Source organism: Bos mutus, chromosome 17 (assembly GCF_027580195.1).
Source record: "Bos mutus isolate GX-2022 chromosome 17, NWIPB_WYAK_1.1, whole genome shotgun sequence".
Classification (NCBI taxonomy): domain Eukaryota; kingdom Metazoa; phylum Chordata; class Mammalia; order Artiodactyla; family Bovidae; genus Bos; species Bos mutus.
Genome location: NC_091633.1, coordinates 3,629,170 through 3,650,640, shown reverse-complemented (window position 1 = coordinate 3,650,640; position 21,471 = coordinate 3,629,170). Strand labels below are relative to the sequence as shown.

The 21,471-nt window shown below is 38.8% G+C and overlaps 1 protein-coding gene across 1 annotated transcript in view; it reads left to right on the top strand.

The window, feature by feature from the left end:
• The window catches only part of HORMAD2 (HORMA domain containing 2), a 67,102-nt gene that overhangs the window by 1,924 nt on the left and 43,707 nt on the right, over positions 1 to 21,471 (top strand). The window contains 7 exon segments of the mRNA XM_070385565.1: positions 8,208 to 8,295; positions 13,598 to 13,739; positions 15,586 to 15,649; positions 16,199 to 16,235; positions 19,087 to 19,107; positions 19,825 to 19,830; positions 19,832 to 19,851. Coding sequence (XP_070241666.1) covers positions 8,245 to 8,295; positions 13,598 to 13,739; positions 15,586 to 15,649; positions 16,199 to 16,235; positions 19,087 to 19,107; positions 19,825 to 19,830; positions 19,832 to 19,851 — 341 coding nt within the window. The 5' untranslated portion in view covers positions 8,208 to 8,244.

The window sequence follows — 21,471 nt, the reverse complement described above, 5'->3', positions numbered from 1 at the left end:
CATAATCCTCGTCAGAGCAGACATATCAAGCATAAGAATGAATGGTGTTGAGGCCCAGTGAAGTTTCAGATGTGTGTGAATCCAATACACAAGCAAAGTGTAAGACAAATGTCAAAGACATTTGAAAGTTAGAGTTCTGTTCTTAAAACTCACAGTTTTGAAATCTCTCTTAGGTTTTTAGATAATGAGTCAGAACAAGGAGATAAAAAAATCAGAATAATTCTCTGAGAATACATGATCTATGGAGTCATAACCTCCTGGGGCTGTCAGCTGATAAGCTTTCAAAATTCAGCAGAGTTTATACTTGAATAGGAGACCTCCACAAAACACCTGCTCAAAGGGAAAACAGTTGCAACAGAATAGTTAGAAGTTGAAAGGAAACTGGCTATTTAAAACAATTATTTAGATCTTTTTTGCCTTCCTGAAGCCAGCTTATTCTAGACACCACCATGCTTAGAAACCAGCAAGAAAGCCCAGCAACTAGGCAGGTGCTGGTAGTGCATTATTTTGGATGCAATGAAAGCAAGGGAATTTAATTGTGCTGAGTCACTCTAGGAAAACCCCTAAATTATGAGTCAGATTTTCTTGGTTTTTATTCTCAGTTCTGTCACTAAGTGGTTGATTGACCTTGACTTCTCTGGACCTTGATTTTTTTCATCTAGAAAAATAAATGTCTGGACTAGATCATTTAAAGTTCCTTCTGCCTCTAAAATTCTATAATTCTTTTCTAGACCCTTAATTCTTCCTTGTCCCGGTATTACTTCTCTATTGATTCAGCATATATATTTTTTTAGCACCTACCTACTTTATTCCAGAACTGCATGATGCAAATCATTGCAGATGGTAACTGAAGCCATGACATTAAAAGATGCTTGCCCCTTGGAAGGAAAGCTATGACAAACCTAGACAGCGTATTAAAAAGCAGAGACATCACTTTGCCAACAAAGATCTGCATAGTCAAAGCTATGGTTTTTCCAGTAGTCATGTACAGAGAGAGAGCTGGACCATAAAGAATGCTGAGTGCCGAAGAATGGATGCTTTCAAACTGTGGTGCTGGAGAAGACTCTTGAGTCCCTTGGACTGCAAGGAGAGCAAATCAGTCCATCCTAAAGGAAATCAATCCTGACTATCCATTGGAAGGATTGATGCTGACGCTCCAATACTTTGGCCACCTGATGCAAAGAGCTGACTCATTGGAAACGAGCCTGATGCTGGGAGAGATTGGAGGCAAAAGGAGAAGGAGGCAGCGGAGGATAAAATGGTTAGATAGCATAATCAACTCAATGGACATGAGTTTGAGTAAACTCCAGGAGATAGTGGAGGACAGAGGAACCTGGTGTGCTACAGTCCATGGGGTTGCAGAGTCAGACCACTTAGCAACTGAAAAACAACAACCGACTTTATTCCAGTATTGCATGATGCTAACGACTCCAGAATGATCTAAACTAGACACAAAAGTTTATATATGATTCCACTTATATGAAATAAATGTCCAGAATAGGCAAACTGATAGAGATGAAAAGTAGATTAATGGTTGCAAGGAGTCAAGGGAGGGGAAAATGAGGAGTGATTGCTAGTGGAAATAGGGTTTCTTTTAGGGTAACAAAAATCTTCTGAAATTAAATAGTAGTGATGTTTGCAAAACTTCGTGAATATATGAAAACCTACTGAAGTATACCTTAAAACCTTAAAAAATAACGAACTAGGCAGATACAACTTTGCCCTCATGTTATCTCACAGCAGGGTGGGATGGATACATAAATGCAAAATGATAGAGTGTATATTACAATGTGCACATAAGCGGGACTTGATGGTGAACCAGGGATGGTGAACTTGAGAAACTGACACTAACCCCATGTCTAGAAGGTGAGTAGGAATTGGAAAGGAGGGAGGATATTTCAGGCAGAGGGAATATTGCAAAAACCTGAAAGCTGAGAGAATATAGATTAATTAAAGAAGATAAAGTTCATGGGGTTGCAAAGAGTCAGATCTGACCAAGCGATTGACACTTGTTTTGGGCTTCCCTGGTGGCTCAGTGGCAAAGAATCTGCCTGCAGTGCTGAAGACCCGGGTTCAATCCTGAACTGAGCGGCTAACACTTTGAAAATAGACAAGGGACTTCCCGGTTTGGGAAGAATCCGCCTGCCAATGCAGGGGACGTGGGTTTGATCTCTGGTCCGGGAAGATCCCACATGCTGCAGAGCAACCAAGTGCATGTGCCACGCACAACTACTGAGCCCGTGTTTACAGCCTGTCAGCTGCAATCGCTGGTGCCACGCACCTCGAGCCATGCTGTGCAAGAAGAGAAGCCAGCACAGTGAGAAGCGCACACACTGCAACTAGAGGGTAGCCCCCTCATGAGCAATGAAGATCCAGAGCAGCCAAAAATAAATACTTAAAAATTTAAAAAGTAGATAAGAATAGCTGATGCATAAAAGTATAAGGGAAAATGGTTAGAGGCGTGGCTAAGGAGGATTGAGCCCGATCTTGAGAAGTTTGGATTTCATCCTGAGAGCGCTGGGGGCCCACTGAAGCATTTCAGTCCAGGAAATTACAGAGTCCCGTTGGTAATCTAAGAATACTCTGGCTGCAATACCAAGAACAGACTGGAGATGGGTAAGGCCAATGACAGACTGGTGGTTGAACAAATCCAGGCGAAAGATGAAGCTGATCTGATCTAAAGCAGAGATGACAACCATGTGCATAAAATGAGGAGTGCACGCTTGAGAAATATTAGGAGACTGGCTGTAGGAATGAGGGAGGGAACAGAGCTGAATCAGAGTTTTTAGGCTTCAGCAACCCAGGTATTTGATGCTTGTCATCCACTCAGCTAAGGTACAGAAATCGGTTTAGAGCAAAAGGATTCACATTTGGATATGTTGGGAAAATCCAACTGAAACTGGTTCATAGTCAGAGGTACAGATCTGCAACTCCCCAGCAAAACCTAGGTTGGGGTATACATATAAGAGTTGTTAGAATAGAAATAGTAATTGAAATAGTGAGAATGTATTTGTTCGCCCAGGGAGTGTATTTAAAATGCTAAAAGAAAAAAACTAGGACAGAACCGTGAAGAACACCAAAAGCTTAAAAGGGGGCAAGGAAAAAAGCCTGAAGATGACAATGAGAAGAAACAACTGGCAGGTGGGACGAAAACAAGGAGTTCAGATACTAATATCAGATTTAAAACTAAACATGCGTATAATGAAGTGTGTATTGGACAGTGTTCCAGACGCCTTACAAATAATGGCTAAATCCAGGACTAAATATAGTCCTCACAACAAGCCTGGGATGTAGATACTATTCAGTTCAGTTCAGTCGCTCAGTCGTGTCCGACTCTTTGCCACCCCATGAATTGCAGCACACTAGGCCTCCCTGTCCATCACCAACTCCCGGAGTTCACTCAAACACATGTCAATCGAGTCGGTGATGCCACCCAGCCATCTCATCCTCTGTCGTCCCCTTCTCCTCCTGCCCCCAATCCCTCCCAGCATCAGAGTCTTTTCCAAATGAGTCAGCTCTTCGCTGAGGTGGCCAAAGTATTGGAGTTTCAGCTTTAGCATCAGTCCTTCCAATGAACACCCAGGACTGATCTCCTTCAGAATGGACTGGTTGGATCTCCTTGCAGTCCAAGGGACTCTCAAGAGTCTTCTCCAACACCACAGTTCAAAAGCATCCATTCTTCAGCGCTCAGCCTTCTTCACAGTCCAACTTTCACATCCATTCATGACCACTGGAAAAAACCATAGCCTTGACTAGATGGACCTTTGTTGGCAAAGTAATGTCTCTGCTTTTGAATATGCTGTCTAGGTTGGTCATAACTTTCCTTCCAAGGAGTAAGTGTCTTTTAATTTCATGGCTGCAGTCACCATCTGCAGTGATTTTGGAGCCCCAAAAAATAAAGTCTGACACTATTTCCACTGTTTTCCCATCTATTTCCCATGAAGTGATGGGACCAGATGCCATGATCTTCGTTTTCTGAATGTTGAGCTTTAAGCCAACTTTTTACTCTCCTCTTTTATTTTCATCAAGAGGCTTTTCACTTTCTGCCGTAAGGGTGGTGTTGTCTGCATATCTGAGGTTATTGATATTTCTCCCGGCAATCTTGATTCCAGCTTGTGCTTCTTCCAGCCCAGCATTTCTCATGATGTACTCTGCATGTAAGTTAAATAAGCAGGGTGACAATATACAGCCTTGATGTAGTCCTTTTCCTATTTGGAACCAGTCTGTTGTTCCATGTCCCGTTCTAACTGTTGCTTCCTGACCTGCATATAGGTTTCTCAAGAAGCAGGTCAGGTGGTCTGGTATTCCCATCTCTTTCAGAATTTTCCACAGTTTATTGTGATCCACACAGTCAAAGGCTTTGGCATAGTCAATAAAGCAGAAATAGATGTTTTTCTGGAACTCTTTTGCTTTTTCCATGATCCAGTGGATGTTGGCAATTTGATCTCTGGTTCCTCTGCCTTTTCTAAAACCAGCTTAAACATCTGGAAGTTCATGGGTCATGTATTTGTGAAGCCTGGCTTGGAGAATGTTGAGCATTACTTTACTAGCGTGTGAGATGAGTGCAATTGTGGGGTAGTTTGAGCATTCTTTGGCATTGCCTTTCTTTGGGATTGGAATGAAAACTGACCTTTTCCAGTCCTGTGGCCACTGCTGAGTTTTCCAAATTTGCTGGCGTATTGAGTGCAGCACTTTCACAGCATCATCTTCCAGGATTTGAAATAGCTCAACTGGAATTCCATTACCTCTACTAGCTTTGTTCGTAGTGATGCTTTCTAAGGCCCACTTGACTTCACATACCAGGATGTCTGGCTCTAGGTGAATGATCACACCATCATGATTATCTGGGTTGTGAAGATCATTTTTGTACAGTCCTTCTGTGTATTCTTGCCATCTCTTCTTAATATCTTCTGCTTCTGTTAGGTCCATACCATTTCTGTCGTTTATCGAGCCCATCTTTGCATGAAATGTTCCCTTGGTATCTCTGATGTTCTTGAAGAGATCTTAGTCTTTCCCATTCTGTTGTTTTCCTCTATTTCTTTGCATTGATTGCTGAGGAAGTCTTTCTTATCTCTCCTTGCTATTCTTTGGAACTCTGCATTCAGATGCTTATATCTTTCCTTTTCTCCTTTGCTTTTCGCTTCTCTTCTTTTCACAGCTATTTGTAAGGCCTCCCCAGACAGCCATTTTGCTTTTTTGCATTTCTTTTCCATGGGGATGGTCTTGATCCCTGTCTCCTGTATAATGTCACGAACCTCCGTCCATAATTCATCAGGCACTCTATCATTCAGATCTAGTCCCTTTAATCTATTTCTCACTTCCACTGTATAATCATAAGAAATTTGATTTAGGTCATAACTAAATAGATACTATTAGTGACTGTATTTTACAGATGGGGAAACTGAGGCAAACATGTGCATGAAACAATATGGCAATTGGATTGCAGACTGGGATTCGATCCTAGGCAATTTGGCTCCGCAAAAGTTCATGTGCCTAACCACTATGCTGTGTTTCCTCTCCAGATAAATACATGTCCTGATAAACACTAAAAGAGCCCTGAAAAGCTGGATTTACTGTCTTCATTTTACAAAAAGGATACTGAGGCCCAGCAAGACTAAGTAATTTGACCAAAACATAGAGTTGCTAGGTAGTTGAGCAGAATTCGAACCCAGGTTCCTTAACTCCAAAGACTTTCTCCCAGATTGCACTAGCAGTGCAATTAATTTTCTCTGTATACATAATACATATGTGTATGGAAAATTTAACTTCACTAATTTTATAAATGTTAATTCCACAGATAAGTACCAAATGCTTAATAGTGATTAGCTTTGAATCCCTTCTCAAAAGCAAGTATCCTGGAGGTTTGAGCTTTCAGCGATAATATCAATTAAAACTAGGTTATTCATATAGTCCAAATACATAGATGTAGTAAATGCATTGTGTTCTAATAGCCTGATACTATTTTCAGGACTTGATTTTCTAGAAATGCCATCAGAATAGCTTGCCATCATAGAGAAATTATTTAAAAACCCACCAATATAGAAAGCCACTTGAAATCATTATTCCCTATTATTTATTGTCTCTAATAACTACCCCAATGAAGTGAAGTGAAGTGAAGTTGATCAGTCGTGTCTGACTCTTTGCGACCCCATGCACTGTGGCCTACTACACTCCTCCGTCCGTGGAATTTTCCAGGCAAGAGTACTGGAGTGGGTTGCCATTTCCTTCTCCAGAGGATCTTCCTGACCCAGGGATTGAACCCAGGTCTCCCTCACTGTAGGCAGACGCTTTCCCGTCTGAGCCACCAGGGAAGTGATAGTTTATCTTGGTTTACTGGGTCAAAACTGGAGTGTAAACTCTTGTAGTTACTTATTTTTCCCATTTTATTTCTTGAAGTTGTAAAGGAGACAGTGATCATGTTGAGTCAGTTTTGAAGGTTATGCTCAAAAATGAAGGTTATAATCTGAAGTCAACAAAAGACACCTTGGAATCTTTAAGGACCAAAGGACTGTCCGGTGGTTGTCAGTCTCACGTAAATCCTGTAAAAGAGTGTCCCCCAGTGCTGCTCTGAAGAAGTAAAGTGAGAGAAATTATTACCTGTTTATGATCTCTATCACCACCTTGTGGCAGTGTCCTTAAATAATTCTGCCCTCTTATATTTGCAAAATCTTCCAGAATCTTGCATTAATTTATACACAAAATCAAATCACAGGCTATCCTAGGTGATTCAGAATTTCTTTAAGTGGTTTATTTTACTAATATTTTGGTCAGAACTCCATAAAATCTTGAAAAGAAACTACAATTAAGTCCTTTAAAAAGAAAAAGGGAAATTTGCTTCTTTTTTGTTAGTGAAATGATGTAGTAAAAACTATATATTTTTAAACATAAATGCTTTTTTATTGTGGTAAAATGTGCATAACATAAAATTCATCATCTCAGTCACCATTGAGTGTATAACTGAGCGGCACTAAGTGTATTCACAGTGTTTATACAACCTTTACCACTACCCATTTCTAAAAATTTTACATCATCCTGAATGAAATTGTGTACAAATTGAGCTCCCCATTCCTTCCACCCTCTAGCCCCTGGTGACCTCTGTTCTATTCTCTGTCACTAGGAATCTGACTCTGTTCATACAAATGGAATCATGTGATAGGCATCCTTTTGTGTCTGGTTTATTTCATTTAGCATAATGTTTTCAAATTTACCCATGTTGTAACATATCATAATTTCCTTACTTTTTGATACTGAATAACATTTCATTGTATATACCATATTTAAAAGCCCATTCAGCTGTTCCTGGACCTTTGGGTTGTTTCTGCCTTTTGGCTATTATAAATAATACTGCTATGAACATTGGTGTGTGTCTGTCTGAATCCCTCCTTTCAATACTTTTTGGGCTTCCCTGGTGGCTCAGATGGTAAAGAATCTGCCTGCAATACAGGAGACATGGGTTTGATCCCTGGGTGGGGAAGACCCCCTGGAGAAGGAAATGGCAACCCACTCCAGTATTCTTGCCTGGGAAATCCAATGGACAGGAGCCTGGTGGGCTGCAGTTCATGAGGTCACAAAGAGTTGGATACAACTGAGCGACTAACACTTCTTGATACTTCTGAGTTTAGAAGTGGAAGTGCTGGATAGTATGGTAAACCTATTGAACTTTTTGAGGAACTGCCATACTGCTTTCTACAGCAGCTGCACCACTTCACATTCCTACCAGCAGTGTACAAGGATTCCAATTTTGCCCCATCTTCACCTACATTTGTTATTTTCCATCTGTTTGAATAGCCATCCTAATGGGTATGAAATGTAAACTTTAATTTTTGAGTTGACTTTGTAAATCAATTATACGTGAAGTTAATTCAAGAAATACTTTTTAAGCCCCTGTTGTATAGAGAGCGCTGTTAACACTCTGAGGGAATAATAAGGATGAGTAAAATACATTGTTGAACCTTTAGGGGGTTTGTAATTTATTATTCTCCTCCAAATGTATTTGGGAACGAGTAAGTCAACTTATATTTTCCTTGGGTGGTTGGAAAAACTAATCCAGAGATCTTACTCTAATTTATAGAAAATTGGTAGTGGAGATGTTTATTAAACTGATTTCCCAAAGAATACAATCAAATGCTAATTATACAGTTCTTTGGAAGATTCGCAATAAAAGGATTATGTTAGGCAAGGTCTGTAATTAATGTTTTTTTCTACAGGTTAGATTTGTTAAAAGAATCCTGATACATTACTATCATGGCCACTGTTCAGCTCTCTCGCTCTATCAGAATTCGCAAGACATCTAAGGTATTTATTAAGAATTAAAAGAAAATCAATGACTATTTAGTGAGTTAATTCAGAATCATGACTTTAATCTTTGGTGTTTTTTAAAACAGCAGCTTTATCAGTTAATTGGTACATAATATCCTGGCAGAGTGTATCTACATTTTAACTGGCTAATGGATTGAGGATGTTCAGGAAATTAGAATAGAGTCCTACTAAGTAACTTCCTGGGTGCTTGTTTCATGTTTATATATTTAGACTTTCTAGAGTAAAAGAGTTTTGTGAAGTTATGAGTCCAGAGAAGTACCAGTTGAGGGAAGAGTTCTAGATGTCAGGCTCGAAGCATCTTCAGATGAAGGTTCATCTCATGAGACATTCAAAAAACAAAGATCATGGCATCCGGGCCCATCATGGCAAATTGATGGGGAAACAATGGAAACCATGACAGACTTTATTTTCTCAGGCACCAAAATCACTGCAGGTGGTGGCTGCAGCCACAAAATTATAAGATGCTTGCTCCTTGGAAGAAAAGCTATGACAAACCTAGAGTATTAAAAAGCAGAGACATTACTTTGCCAACAAAGGTCTGTATAGTCAAAGCTACCATTTTTCCAGTAGTCATATATAGATGTGAGAGTTGGACCATAAAGAAGGCTCAGCGCCAAAGAATTGGTGCTTTTGAGCTGTGATGTTGGAGAAGACTCCTGAAAGTCCCTTGGATTTCAAGGAGATCAAACCAGTCAATCCTAAAGGAAATCGATCCTGAATATTCATTAGAAGGACTGATGCAGAAGCTGAAGCTCTAATGCTTTGGCCACCTGATATGAAGAACTGACTCATTGGAAAGGACGCTGATGCTGGGAAAGATTGAAGGCAGCAGGAGAAAGGGATGACAGAGGATGAGATGGTTGGATGGCATCACTGACTCAGTGGACATGAGTTTGAGCAAGCTCCAGGAGATAGTGAAGGACAGGGAAGCCTGGCATGCTGCAGTCCATGGGGTTGCAAAGAGTCAGACACTGAGTGACTGAACAACAGCAAGAGTAAAAGAAATCAGAAACAAAAAAGAGATTTAAAGAGAAAGGTTCTTTGTTAGACATTCACTTCCTGACACAGTTAGGAAGCTTCTGATACACACTGTGATGCAGTTACAAGAACTGAAGGGAAGGGCACTGAGAGCAGCTAGGACCCTGGGGGAGCACGCCGGGGCCAGGCAGCCTTGCTGGGCTCACCTGGGCAGTTTATCTTGTCCTATGACAGCCGTTAATGAGCCATTCAGTTATTCATTGAGAGCTCAGTATTACATAATATATATGTAACACTGTGTTCTTTTCTGAGAGAATTAAAAAAAAAGAATCTTCATGTTCCAGAAGTTTATAATCTGGTTGGGGAAATGACTTACAAGAGGTAAGTCAGTATACAATGCAGTATATGCATTAAATATTTGTGACAAGTAAAACAATACAAATGATAGAAATTTAGAGATTTTTTGTATAGACTGAAATGGTTTGTATATTCCTTAGGAAGGAGACAAGATTTAAGGTGGGCCTTAAATAACGAAAGGGATTAGGATGGAGGAGAAAGAAGAGAATTCCATGAGGAAAAACTAGCATATGCCTTGGCTCAATTAAGTAATGAGCATGGCATGTTTCAGAGAGTAACAAAGAACCCATCCCCACTGGAGTGGAGCTTCATCATGTCGGACAGAAGTAGGAAAATTAACTGAATAGGAACTTTGGGAACAAATTAGTGTGGATCTTAAAAGCCAGGCTAAGCAACTTATGCTTTATTCTGCAATCAATGGAAAGTCAGCAGTTTTACCGGGACAGTTGAGTAAATTGTTGTTTTAAGAATATTAAGCTGTAGCAGAGGTAGGAAGGATTGAAGCTGAAGGAGAATTAGGGCAGAGAGAAAGCCGTCATCTTTCTGGCTTGAATTCAGTATATTCAACAAGCAGACTCCTGATCTCATCGGATTTCCTAAGTGTGCTTCCTTCCTGGAGTGAAAATGCTTAGCTGGGTAGATGGATTGCAATCAGTTTGGCAGTTATTTTTTGCGCTGTCAATTAACAAATTGACCTTTTGATATAAACAGATCTTTGTAGTTTGGACTGCATGAACTACTTCTCCCAGCAAATTTCAAGTGACTGTATGATTTTGCTATTTTTTTTACTGAAAACAACAATAACTACTATAGAAGCTAACATTTATTCAGCACTTACATGTGCTGGGCACTGTGCCAAGGGCTTGGTATTATTATTTCAATAGAGCCTTGAAATAAGGAGAAAACTGAAGCTCAGAGAAATACTATAACTTGCCATACAGCTGCCCTAGTGGCTCAGATGGTAAAGAATCTGCCTGCAATGTGGGAGACCCAGGTTCAATCCCTGGTTCGGGAAGATCCACTGGAGAAGGAAATGGCAACCCACTCCAGTATTCTTGCCTGGAGAATCCCATGCACAGAGGAACCTGGTGGGCTACAGTTTATGTGGTTGCAAAGAGTTGGACACGACTGAGCAACTAACACACACACGTAGCTTGACAGCTGAGCTCTAGAGCCCATGGAGTCACAAAGAGTCGGACACGACTGAGCGACTCACATACACATAGCTTGACAATTGAGCTGTCAAACATTACATCATCAGCACATTTTCTTATTAAAATAACTTACAATAGTGTTTTCTATTATTAAGCCATACTATTTTCATGTATTAGACATTTATGAAAATGTGCATGATACCTCTTAAAATATTAGACCAGTTGAGCTGAGAAAAAAATTCCTGGAGTGTAGAAAAATAACAATCCTAGAGGCCTTTTCCAGTCCTTGATCTTCATTACTACAAATGGGCTTTTTGATTCCATATTTAAAATAAATGTCTTTATATTTTTAGATTATTTAATTTTACAGATGGTTATTACTTAAGTATTTTCGCTAAGTTTTGGCATGTTTTCATATATATATATGTCATGCCAGCTATTACCCAATTAACCCCAAAGAACCTTAATTTCTCAGAATCTATAGGTACAAAAAGCAATTTTCTGTAAAATTTTACACACTTACATGCAGACACGTGCACATTCCATATCAAATTCCCTTTAAACTGTCATCTTTCCTACTTCTGCTATCGCTTAATATTCCTAAAACAATTATTCTACTGACCCGATCAAACCTGCTGCCTTTCCACTGGTTACAGAATACAAATAAAAAACCTTAGGCTGGCTTTAAGATCTCTATTAATTTCCACCCACCCCCCCCAAATTCTCTCATACATACAAGAGTAATAATTACATTTTTTTAAAAACTGAATATAATGTGGTTTGACCAAAAGGATGAACTGATAATTCATTTTCACTATATAGTGTACCCAAGAAGCAGCTTAAATTGCAAAATCATGTCCAGAAGACATTCTAGAACCAGATCTAGATACAGAAAAGCTTTTGAGGCGATCTCTTTCATCTAAAGGCATATTCATGGGTAATACCTGCCTCCAAGTAACAGAATTACTAAAACTGAACAGTTGAAACTGCACACCATAGTTTAAAGGCCTCTGAATTTGAACAAGGTTATTGGAGCTTTACCATCCTGACTTCTAATAACATGGATTCATCTCACCTGCTTTTGTACTTTATATAAGAGCAATCATGCAGTAGTACTCATTTGTACCAGGTTTCCTGTGCTCAGCTTCATGTGTGAGTCACTTACATTGCAGAACTTTGGCTTAAGCAAAGCACAAAACGTGAAAATACGTGGTAGCAGAATAGTCGATGAAGAGTAGTTCCATGTGGCTAAAGAGTAGGGTGCATGGGAGAGAATGAAGGAGGGGAGGGCTGGGAGATGAGGCAAGAAAATTGGGCAAAGATAAGGTTTTGACAGTTCTCAAATGCCACACTTGAGCTCTATCCTGTATGAACACTGGGAGTGTCATGATAAGATTTGTATTCTTTAAAGTTAATGATGACGGCAACATGAAGGACAGATTGAATGAAGAGAACGATTGGCAGGGAGGTCAGAGGCTACTGCAGTAATAAAGGGGAGAAATGAGCACGTCCTGAGCCAAGTCAGCGAGAAGAGAAAGGAGAAAACGAGTCACTTCTAGAATTAAGAGTACTGTGTTACTGGATGGAGAAGGCAATGGCACCCCACTCCAGTACTCTTGCCTGGAAAATCCCATGGACGGAGGACCCTGGTGGGCCATAGTCCATGGGGTCACTAAGAGTCGGACACGACTGAGCGACTTCACTTTCTTTCACTTTCATGCATTGGAGAAGGAAATGGCAACCCACTCCAGTGTTCTTGCCTGGAGAATCCCAGGGACGGGAGAGCCTGGTGGGCTGCTGTTTCTGGGGTCGCACAGAGTCGGACACTACTGAAGCGACTTAGCAGCAGCAGCAGCAGTGTGATTGGATATGGAGTAATTAAGAGTGCTGTGTGATTGGATATGGAGTATGGAGGGGGCCGAGAAGCCAAAGGTGACTCTACGTCTGGCTTGGATGGTTTGACTGAGGTGGACGCTGATTCGTTTGTTTGAGATTGAAACTTGGGATCAGGTTTCAGTCAGGGTGAGAGAGAGAAACTGAGTTTGAGAGGTCTACAAAGTGGTCTGGGCATAGATGTTCGGAAAATAGACATGGAAGTCAAGCTCAGAATAGAAATAAGGACACTTTCTCTGTACTGGCTGCAGATGAAGCAATGAGACTAGATGAAATGACTCAAGAACAGAGAGCTATGGAAAGAGAAAAGACTGAAGACAGAATTCTGGGGTGCGAGCAACACCCAGAAAACGCAGAAAAACTGAAGAAAAAAAAGAGACTGAAATAGCTATGGAGGATAGATGGGGGAAAAAAACAAGAAAATAGTGTTATGGAAGCTGAGAGAGAGAGTGTGGGTAAAAGTGTCAGACACTGCAGTAGAGCCACATGGTATGAGGGCTGAGATGAGGCCAGCGACAGGATGTGCTTGGCGACTGGAGAGAAGAGTACAGAATGGAGGGGCGAAGGGCGGCTTGCAGCGCCTTCTGAGGAGTGTGTGAAAGGGAAGATCACATCATCAGAGGAAAACTCCCAGTTTTGCCTCAAATCCACAGATCATTGTAAAATAAATTATATTAGTCTTGACTTACTTGAATACCTGTCTCTACCTTTCTTCTCTCCCTTGCCAGTGAAGATCTAATTTAAAGCAATATTCAAAACCTTGTTTCCTTTTGATTATCTCAAAAGGTATCAGACTTGAGGTCTTGAAAAGTCTTTCCGTTTTGCTTGTGGTAGTGATATGATGGGCTGAATATATGAAAGAATACTAATCTTTTTCATTTTTTCCTCCCTCCTAGAAAACAGTTTTTCCATCTCAAATCACTAATGAGCATGAATCACTGATAATGGTGAAGAAACTTTTTGCTACTTCTATCTCTTGTATAACGTACCTACGAGGCCTATTTCCAGAGAGCTCTTACGGAGAACGCCATTTGGATGGTAAAGTCTAACTAAATGGTTACTTTGGCTGGTGGAGCCCTTTCCCTCTGTTTGGCAGGAGTAAAACTTTAATTTCTCATGGAGTGTGCTAATTCCAGGTCATGGGCCTGTTTGTCAGGATCAATTTGCTAATTCATTTTCCATTTTAATTTCACTTTGTGTAGTGGTTTTACTTGTAGGAACCATTAGTTCCTGGCCAGATACCAAATGACAGGCTGAAGAAAAAAGAAATCTGTATGGACAAGCCCAGTAATTCTAAACTACACCTACAAAAGCAGCAGCCAGGTTGAAATCTATGTGGGTGCTGTACATTTGCACTATTTTTTGTCTCAACTTTGAGACAGACTTCCCCATTGAGGAACTGTAATTGAGAAGTTTTTAAAAATTCTTTCTGTTAGCATATAGAAATAAGCTCGAAAAAAATGCATACCCATCCCAAACCCCTCTACTGATTGACATGGAGATGTCAACAATTACTATTCCAATCAGTTCTGTTCTTTTCTCAATGTTCTCTCTTTTCCAGTTTTCTTCCTTTTATTTCTTATGTCCTTAAATTTATGATCTCATTTCCTTGTATTACAAGCTGTTTCTGTCTCCTTTCCTTCTCTTGTATTAAGAAGAATGTACCTAGGACTCTTCAGTTTTTCAAAAATCTTATTTTTTTAAAAAGCTAGATTATGATAACCATTCAGAAAATCTTGCTGATTTGTCGCCAAAGTGGGAAAGTATCATTTGGAAAATAAATATAGAGGGCTACAAGTTTCCTTGTAAGATGTTATTTTTCAAAATCTAATTTTACTTTGTTTCTCACATCTGTATTTAATGATAACTTAGGCCTCATTCCAATTTATGTTTCCTTAAACACCATTTGCTTCTCTACATGAGCATCAATGAAATCCATGTGTGCTATAAACACAAAAGCATATTTGTAATTGTGACAGCCTCATTTGTTTTATGCTCTTCTGGTCAGGACAGAAATCTGTAATAGTGAAAATGTTTATATGCAGCACATAGTTGCCGTTTCTCCTCTTGTTTGGAATATAGAATTGGAGAAAGACACGTTTGGGGTAATTAATTAAGCACTTACTGTGTGCCAATCACTAACCTATGCATGGAGGGCAATACCATTGTTTACAGCTTTATTTTTTGTGATAGTTTTAATGGAAGTTATATATGTTCCTCTCGGTGTTTGTACTTAAAGTAGCACAAGACATTAAAATGCCCAGTAATAATTTTCATATCCCTCAACAGCAACAGAGGTAACATCAATTTTAGAATAGGAAAACACGATGAAAAGGTGAAGTGATTTATACGAAGTCATAAATGAATCAGTAATCGATTTTAGACTAATCTAAACCAAAACTTTTAATGCTTTTCTTATTCTTCCTTCCTATAGTAAAGTGGTTGAATTTCAGATGGAAATTAATATCTGAGAATAACCCATGAAAACATTTTTTATCCTTTTTTTCCCCCCACTGAGAGAGAAATACCAGAGAAGTGATTTGAGATTGAGGTGTATATTTTAAATTGCTTGATATAGCTGGCTGGTCTCAGTACTACCTTATGGTAACTTAAAATTCAGCAGAAGCAGAGAAGTGACACAAATTGATTTCACAACCAACTCAGTTGTGTATATTGTAGAAGAGGGGACTGCTAATCTATAATAAAAATGGGAACTAAGCCAATTATCAACATAGGATTTGTTTTAAAATTAGACATTTAGAGATTCAAAATGTTTTTATAAACTATAAAACTAAGTAAGTTGTATAAATAAAATCATGAAAGGAAATACCCTTACTTAGCATGGACAATTTTAGTACAGCAGACTATGTTTCTATTTTTGTAGACCTCAGTTTAAAAATCCTCCGAGAAGATAAAAAATGTCCTGGGTCACTGCATATTATCAAGTGGTAAGTAACTGAAATTCCACCAAAGTTGAACAACATTATTTTTATTATAGCTGAAATTACCCATAAGACTTTATTTGGTAAGATCATTTCCTTAAAACTATTGCCTTCTTCCTTTCTTTTCATGTATTTTTTTTTTTTTACAACTTCCTAGAAATGTGCAACAGTTATCCAATATTATTTTAAGGTACTGACATTCAGTTTTTTTTTCTTTTTTAAGAATACAGACTTTCTTTATACAAGGAAGAAAAATATCAATCAAAATTTGATTAGTTATCAAATACATGTCAGTGTGCTAAACATTACCGGATGCAAAAAGAAAAATAAGATGTGGTTCCTACTTCAAAATTGCTTACCTATTATTTATTATAAGTACTGTTAATACATTAAAACATACTAGGAGTTTCTAGAAAATGATTAAATGGGTGAAAGGTGAGATGGTTATCAACTTAAAGTATTTCAAAGCAAAAAAAGTAAATTAGTTTTGTACTTGGGATTCTTTTTGGCTTTGCGTCTGATCCAAATTGACATCAAGCATTTATTTCTTGACAGGATTCAAGGTTGTTTTGATGCTTTGGAAAAGAGATACGTAAGAACATCTTTAAGTTTATACCAGGATCAAAGACTCACCCTTTATCCCTTTAAAAGAAAACTTTAGCCTTTATTTTGTTGTTGTGTTTAAGAGCGCAGCAGTTCCTACGTGCCTTCTTTAACCAGTTTCTTTTTACTTTACGTCTCTGTTGTCCTGTTGGTGTCTCATCTACATCAGTTAGAATTGACACCCTCACTTTTCTCTTTTACATACTCATATCTTTTTGACCACAGAATTTCCTCTGAAGTCACTGGAAGAGATCACAGGATGTGGGACAGGGGAGACAAGAATCTGGCATTTAGCACATTGAGTGGCGATGCAGTGTGCAGATACGAAAGGAAAAGATGGAATTGAATACTTGATTTTTATTCTATGTCAGTTATTTCATTATCTATGTTTGGCACATGTATATAACCTGTTCCCTCAAAATAGCTAGTATTATAGCTTGAATTGTTAAAAATGCAGCCTGAATTTTAAGTGCATTAGATTTTTCTCACTGCCCAAGACAGCTGTGAAGGGTATAAAAATTAGAAGCTCCAGTCTAGTGGAAGAGATAATTTAATAAATGAACTTTGTGCCACTGCTTCCTCCTTTTCCCCATCTGTGTCTTTTTACCCCTTCTCAATTCCTATTTCTTTAAGAAAACTTAAGGTGAGTAAGCTTTACATTGGATTATTTAGTTGCACTGATACACTTCCTTTTTCATTGAACAGTTATTACTTATGAGTTATTCAACGCTGACCAGGAGGTTGAGGAATGCAAAATAAGACAGACATGAGGCTGTGCACACACAGAGCTTGTAGACCAAGGCAGAAGATGAATGACATTCATGTGCACAACTGAGGATCAGCTAGTGAACGCTGGTGTAGCTGCACCTCTTGTTAAAATACTGGAGTACTGTATATCCAGCGCTAAATAAATGCTTCTCTGAGGCCCCACACGACTCCCACCGTGTCCTCCCCCTCACCCCACCAGTCTCTGGGGAGTCGTGGATCTCCCCAGACTATTCCACAACCTGGCAACTAAAGGGCTGACAGCTGGCTCAGGGGGAGCTTCCAGGAACCCAGCCGAAGGCTAAGCTGGCACCTTTTCTGATTGCTCTCTACCTGTGCCAGGTTGGGCTATTAAATTTGGAGTTTTTTCATATCAGTTTGATATTTTTATTTAAAAAATAATCTTTATCACAAGTATAAATAATCATAATATTCATTAGAAAGTGATGCAATGCCAAAGGCAAGATATTGATCATGTGCAAAGGAAATATGGAAAAGTGGGATTACAGCCAGTGAGAGGCAAGAGGGAAATCTTTGGGAGAAAATGACTCCTGAGATTTGAAGGCCCTTAGTATTTAGATGGGTTGAGAGGGGTAGAAGGTCATCACCAGTACACCAAACAGCACTCATTCATTCTCCTGTCCATTCATCGAGCAACATTTCTTGAGTGTCCATCATTGAGGGGCAGTGCAAAGTAGTTAAGAGCTCAAGGCTTGGAAAAAGCCAACCTGAAGTGAATCTTAGTTCTGCCATTTAATTTCTGTGTCTTGGCATGTAACCTACCTCTTAGGGTTTCTTTACAGTAATATTAGAACCTACCTCAGGGTTGTTTGAGAATTAAATGAGTTAATAATCCAAGGCAGCAGTTTTCAAATGTTAGCTTGCATCAGAGTCACCTGGAGGGCCTGGTAAAACACACATTGCCAGGTTCCACCTCCAAATTTCTGGTGTGAGAATTTTCATTTCAGACAAATTCCAAGTGATGCTGAGGCTGCTGGCCTAGGGATCACACTTTCTAAGGCATCACTCTCACCATTGTTCACCAAGTTCAAGCCACACAAGGATTCTAGAACATGCTGAGTGCCTTCTACCTTTGTACATATTATTTTTCCTGCAAAAGTTTCTTCCCTACCCCACACCCTTTATCTGGCTAATTCCAATTCATCCTTCATGTCCCAGCCTAAATATTTACTTCCTCCGAAAGGCTTTCCTTGACAAGCCCCGGCCCCCTGCCACCCTTCTCCCAGCCTAGATTGTCCATCTGTTTAATGTTCACAACCTAACTGCTTCATAGCAATTAACACACTTGTGATGATGTACCTATGTGTGTGGGTTTTTTTTTTTTTGTCCTCTCCTGCTGGTATGCGTGTTCCCTGAGATCAGGGGCCATTTCTACTTTTGAATGAGTGAATGAGCTATTAATTAAATAATGTAAGTTAGAGTTTCACTGGGTAGTCTTAAAGTCAGTTGTATGCAGTAACCAAAATGGCCACACAGCGTCACTAAAGTTTTAGTCCTTTGGGTGAAATAGGTGAATAATTTGATAGGAAGTTATGGTCCTGAAAATTTTCTCATCTGTGTCATAGTGTTTAAAAGTTGGTGATAGACTTGATTCTGTCTCTGTATCTATGTATTCTGTTATTCTTTCAAACAGAGAGAATCTGATCTGTAATGTATACGTAGGGAGGGCAGGGGTTTTGTAGAACTCATATCAGACTTCAGATTTTTAACTCTAGTAGATTCCTTTCAAAGGGCAAAATGTTTTAGAGATGCTTATGGCATATTTAACTCTTATAATGAATTATTTTGTGTATCTTTTCCCTCCCAAACTAGAATGTAACTTATAGAGAGTAAGTATAGTTATCTTTTTTTTTTCCATCCTTCCCCTCCCCAGCAGAACCTTGGGTATGTAATAGACACTCACTTGGATGAATGGATAATTAGTATCCATTTCTCTGACCTTCTGAATATTTTTTCTACTCCAATTCTTGGAACCTCTCTGACGTCATAGTTTAACTGAAAAACAGTAACACAGGTGCAAGTGTGTAGTAACAACAGTTTCTTTTCTCTTACAGCTCCGCATGGCAGTGCTGACAGTAAGTACGCATTTAAAGACGAGGCCTCTGCCTCTGCTTCATTGTCTTTTGGCAAGTGAGAGGTTAAACAGTGTACTCTCTCCCATCCTTCCTGAATTTCATTGTCCTATGACATTTTGGAATTAAAAAAAACTCGATCAAAGCTTTTACTAAAATGTCACAGTCTATATATTTCTTTGGCATATTATAATAACTGAGGAAATATATAGGATATACTATCTGTTCTATCTACTAGCTATCAGGATTTCATTTTCTGAGTTACTTTACAGACTCAAAGTTCCTTGTTTTTGAAGTTCTGCAGATTTTTTTGAAGTTTTGTATACTGCTGGGTATAGCATGGTATATGTCATTAAGAACAGAAAGAAAATGAGACAATACTACTGAGAGTCATAGGTATATAAATTATTTTAAAAATTTAAAACCATAACCAATTATTTAGAATTTATTTGTAGCTCAGTTACAGTAATTATAAATACCTGGCTATCAATTTCCTTATAGTCAATGTTCATGGAATACTATAAAGTCTGTGTTCACAAAATTAGAGCTTATTCCACCTCTACCTTGAAATATATATCTCCAGATATATATAATCTATGCATATATGTATTTCAGTACTCGATTAATATATCACAAACTGAACTCGTCACATAGCAAATGTATTCTGTGAGGAGTAATCTAGTTTCAGAAATTAAATGCTGTTTATTTTTCTTTAAATAGCTTTACACAAATCCCAAGGAACCTGAGGTAAGAACACATAGAGATGGGCAGTATATGTATATTTAAATATGTTTACCTGAGTTGAGGCCATAGATTATGTCACTAGACTACCAAATGAGCAAAATAACTCATAGTGAGCTCTTTCTGTGTGTTTTATTATAAATGTCACCAATTTTTTATTATGCAATTTAAAAAAACTACCTAGCAGTACTGGGGAAAAACACTGAGTGGGACTGAAGCCTATTCCCTAACACCTTAACAGTGAGAATCTGATTTATGAAGACTGCATTTCCTTTTCATTTTGACTAATGCTGAATCCTTTCTATTTGTGGTCTTTGGGGCATAAACACGCTAAACCTTTTTTTTTTAAAGACTAACTAAATTCTCCCCCTCTGACCTTCTCATAGATTTCCAAGCTTTACCTTTTTCCTTCTCTCTGTAAATTTCTTCCCTTTGCTTATTGAATCCTACTCATCCTCAACGCCAACTTGTGTCTGAAACTTCATCTGAAACTTCCATGAGAGCCTCTTTGATTATTTTGTTCACACTAAGTTCTTCCTTCTCTGAATTCCCTTTTCCAGCAGGACCTCACAATTCAACACTCTTGATTCCTATAGATTACTTTATCTTCCTAGCCAGACTGTGAATTCTTGAGGACAAGGTCCTTGTCTTCTTTTTATCCCCCAGAGTGACTGTCATCGTACTGAGTACACGGTGGTTACCTGTGCTGCTTTGAACAGCAGCCGAGGTCACAGCACAGGAATGGAAGGAGATGCCCTTCCTCCTTTCTTCTCATTCTGACCTCTATTTTCCTCTCAGCTTTCTTTCTTCTTCCCCTTTCCTTGCTTTCAGTTTTCTTTCCCTAAGCCTATGAATTTAGCCTAAATGGTGACCTTCACAACTAAGCTGAGCATTATTTTAGCCTTTACTATCCACTCTTTGGCAAGATTATAAATAGCTGTTTGAGCAAGGCTGAAGAAAACTGGTGCATGCAGGTGGGTAACAATTCCTCAGTGCCTAAGCTACCTCTGTATATCTCTATCTTTAGTTTAGTTTTCAGGTTTTTTTTTCCAGTACATTTGAAGAGAAGTTTCCCAAAGTAAGATCTCCAATAAATTGTTAATAAATTGGTCATTTCCTTCATGCAATAAATTACTAAGTTTTCTTCTGCATGTGAAACTCCGAGTCTGAAATTTTTTGAGGCTTTTTGAGGTAGTACTGTGCTTAGAAAATTGGGCTTATCTACAGAAAAATATTACAGAGTGGGAAGAAAACTGTTAAATGAAATTTGATGTAGGCAATATATATAATAAAGTTAGAAAGCAAAATCAGCTTATTATATGATAAGTTCTGAGCCATCATTTATGACCTAGAAAAAATATTCTGAACTCTTACATATTGTTTCCTATAGCAATGATCCCTAACCTCTGTGTTCATGGAACACTTTTGATTACTAGATAATTTGGTGGCATGTTTAAGAGGATGAAAAGACTCAAAAAGACTCCACACATCTCAGCAATAATTATGGTATAACTATGGCACAGCGATGCTCATAGCCTGAGAGTATCCATGGGTTACACTGTTTCATGATTGCTCTTTAGCATCAAGTCACTGAGAGAACTATTTATGTCTTTGATCTCACTCTTT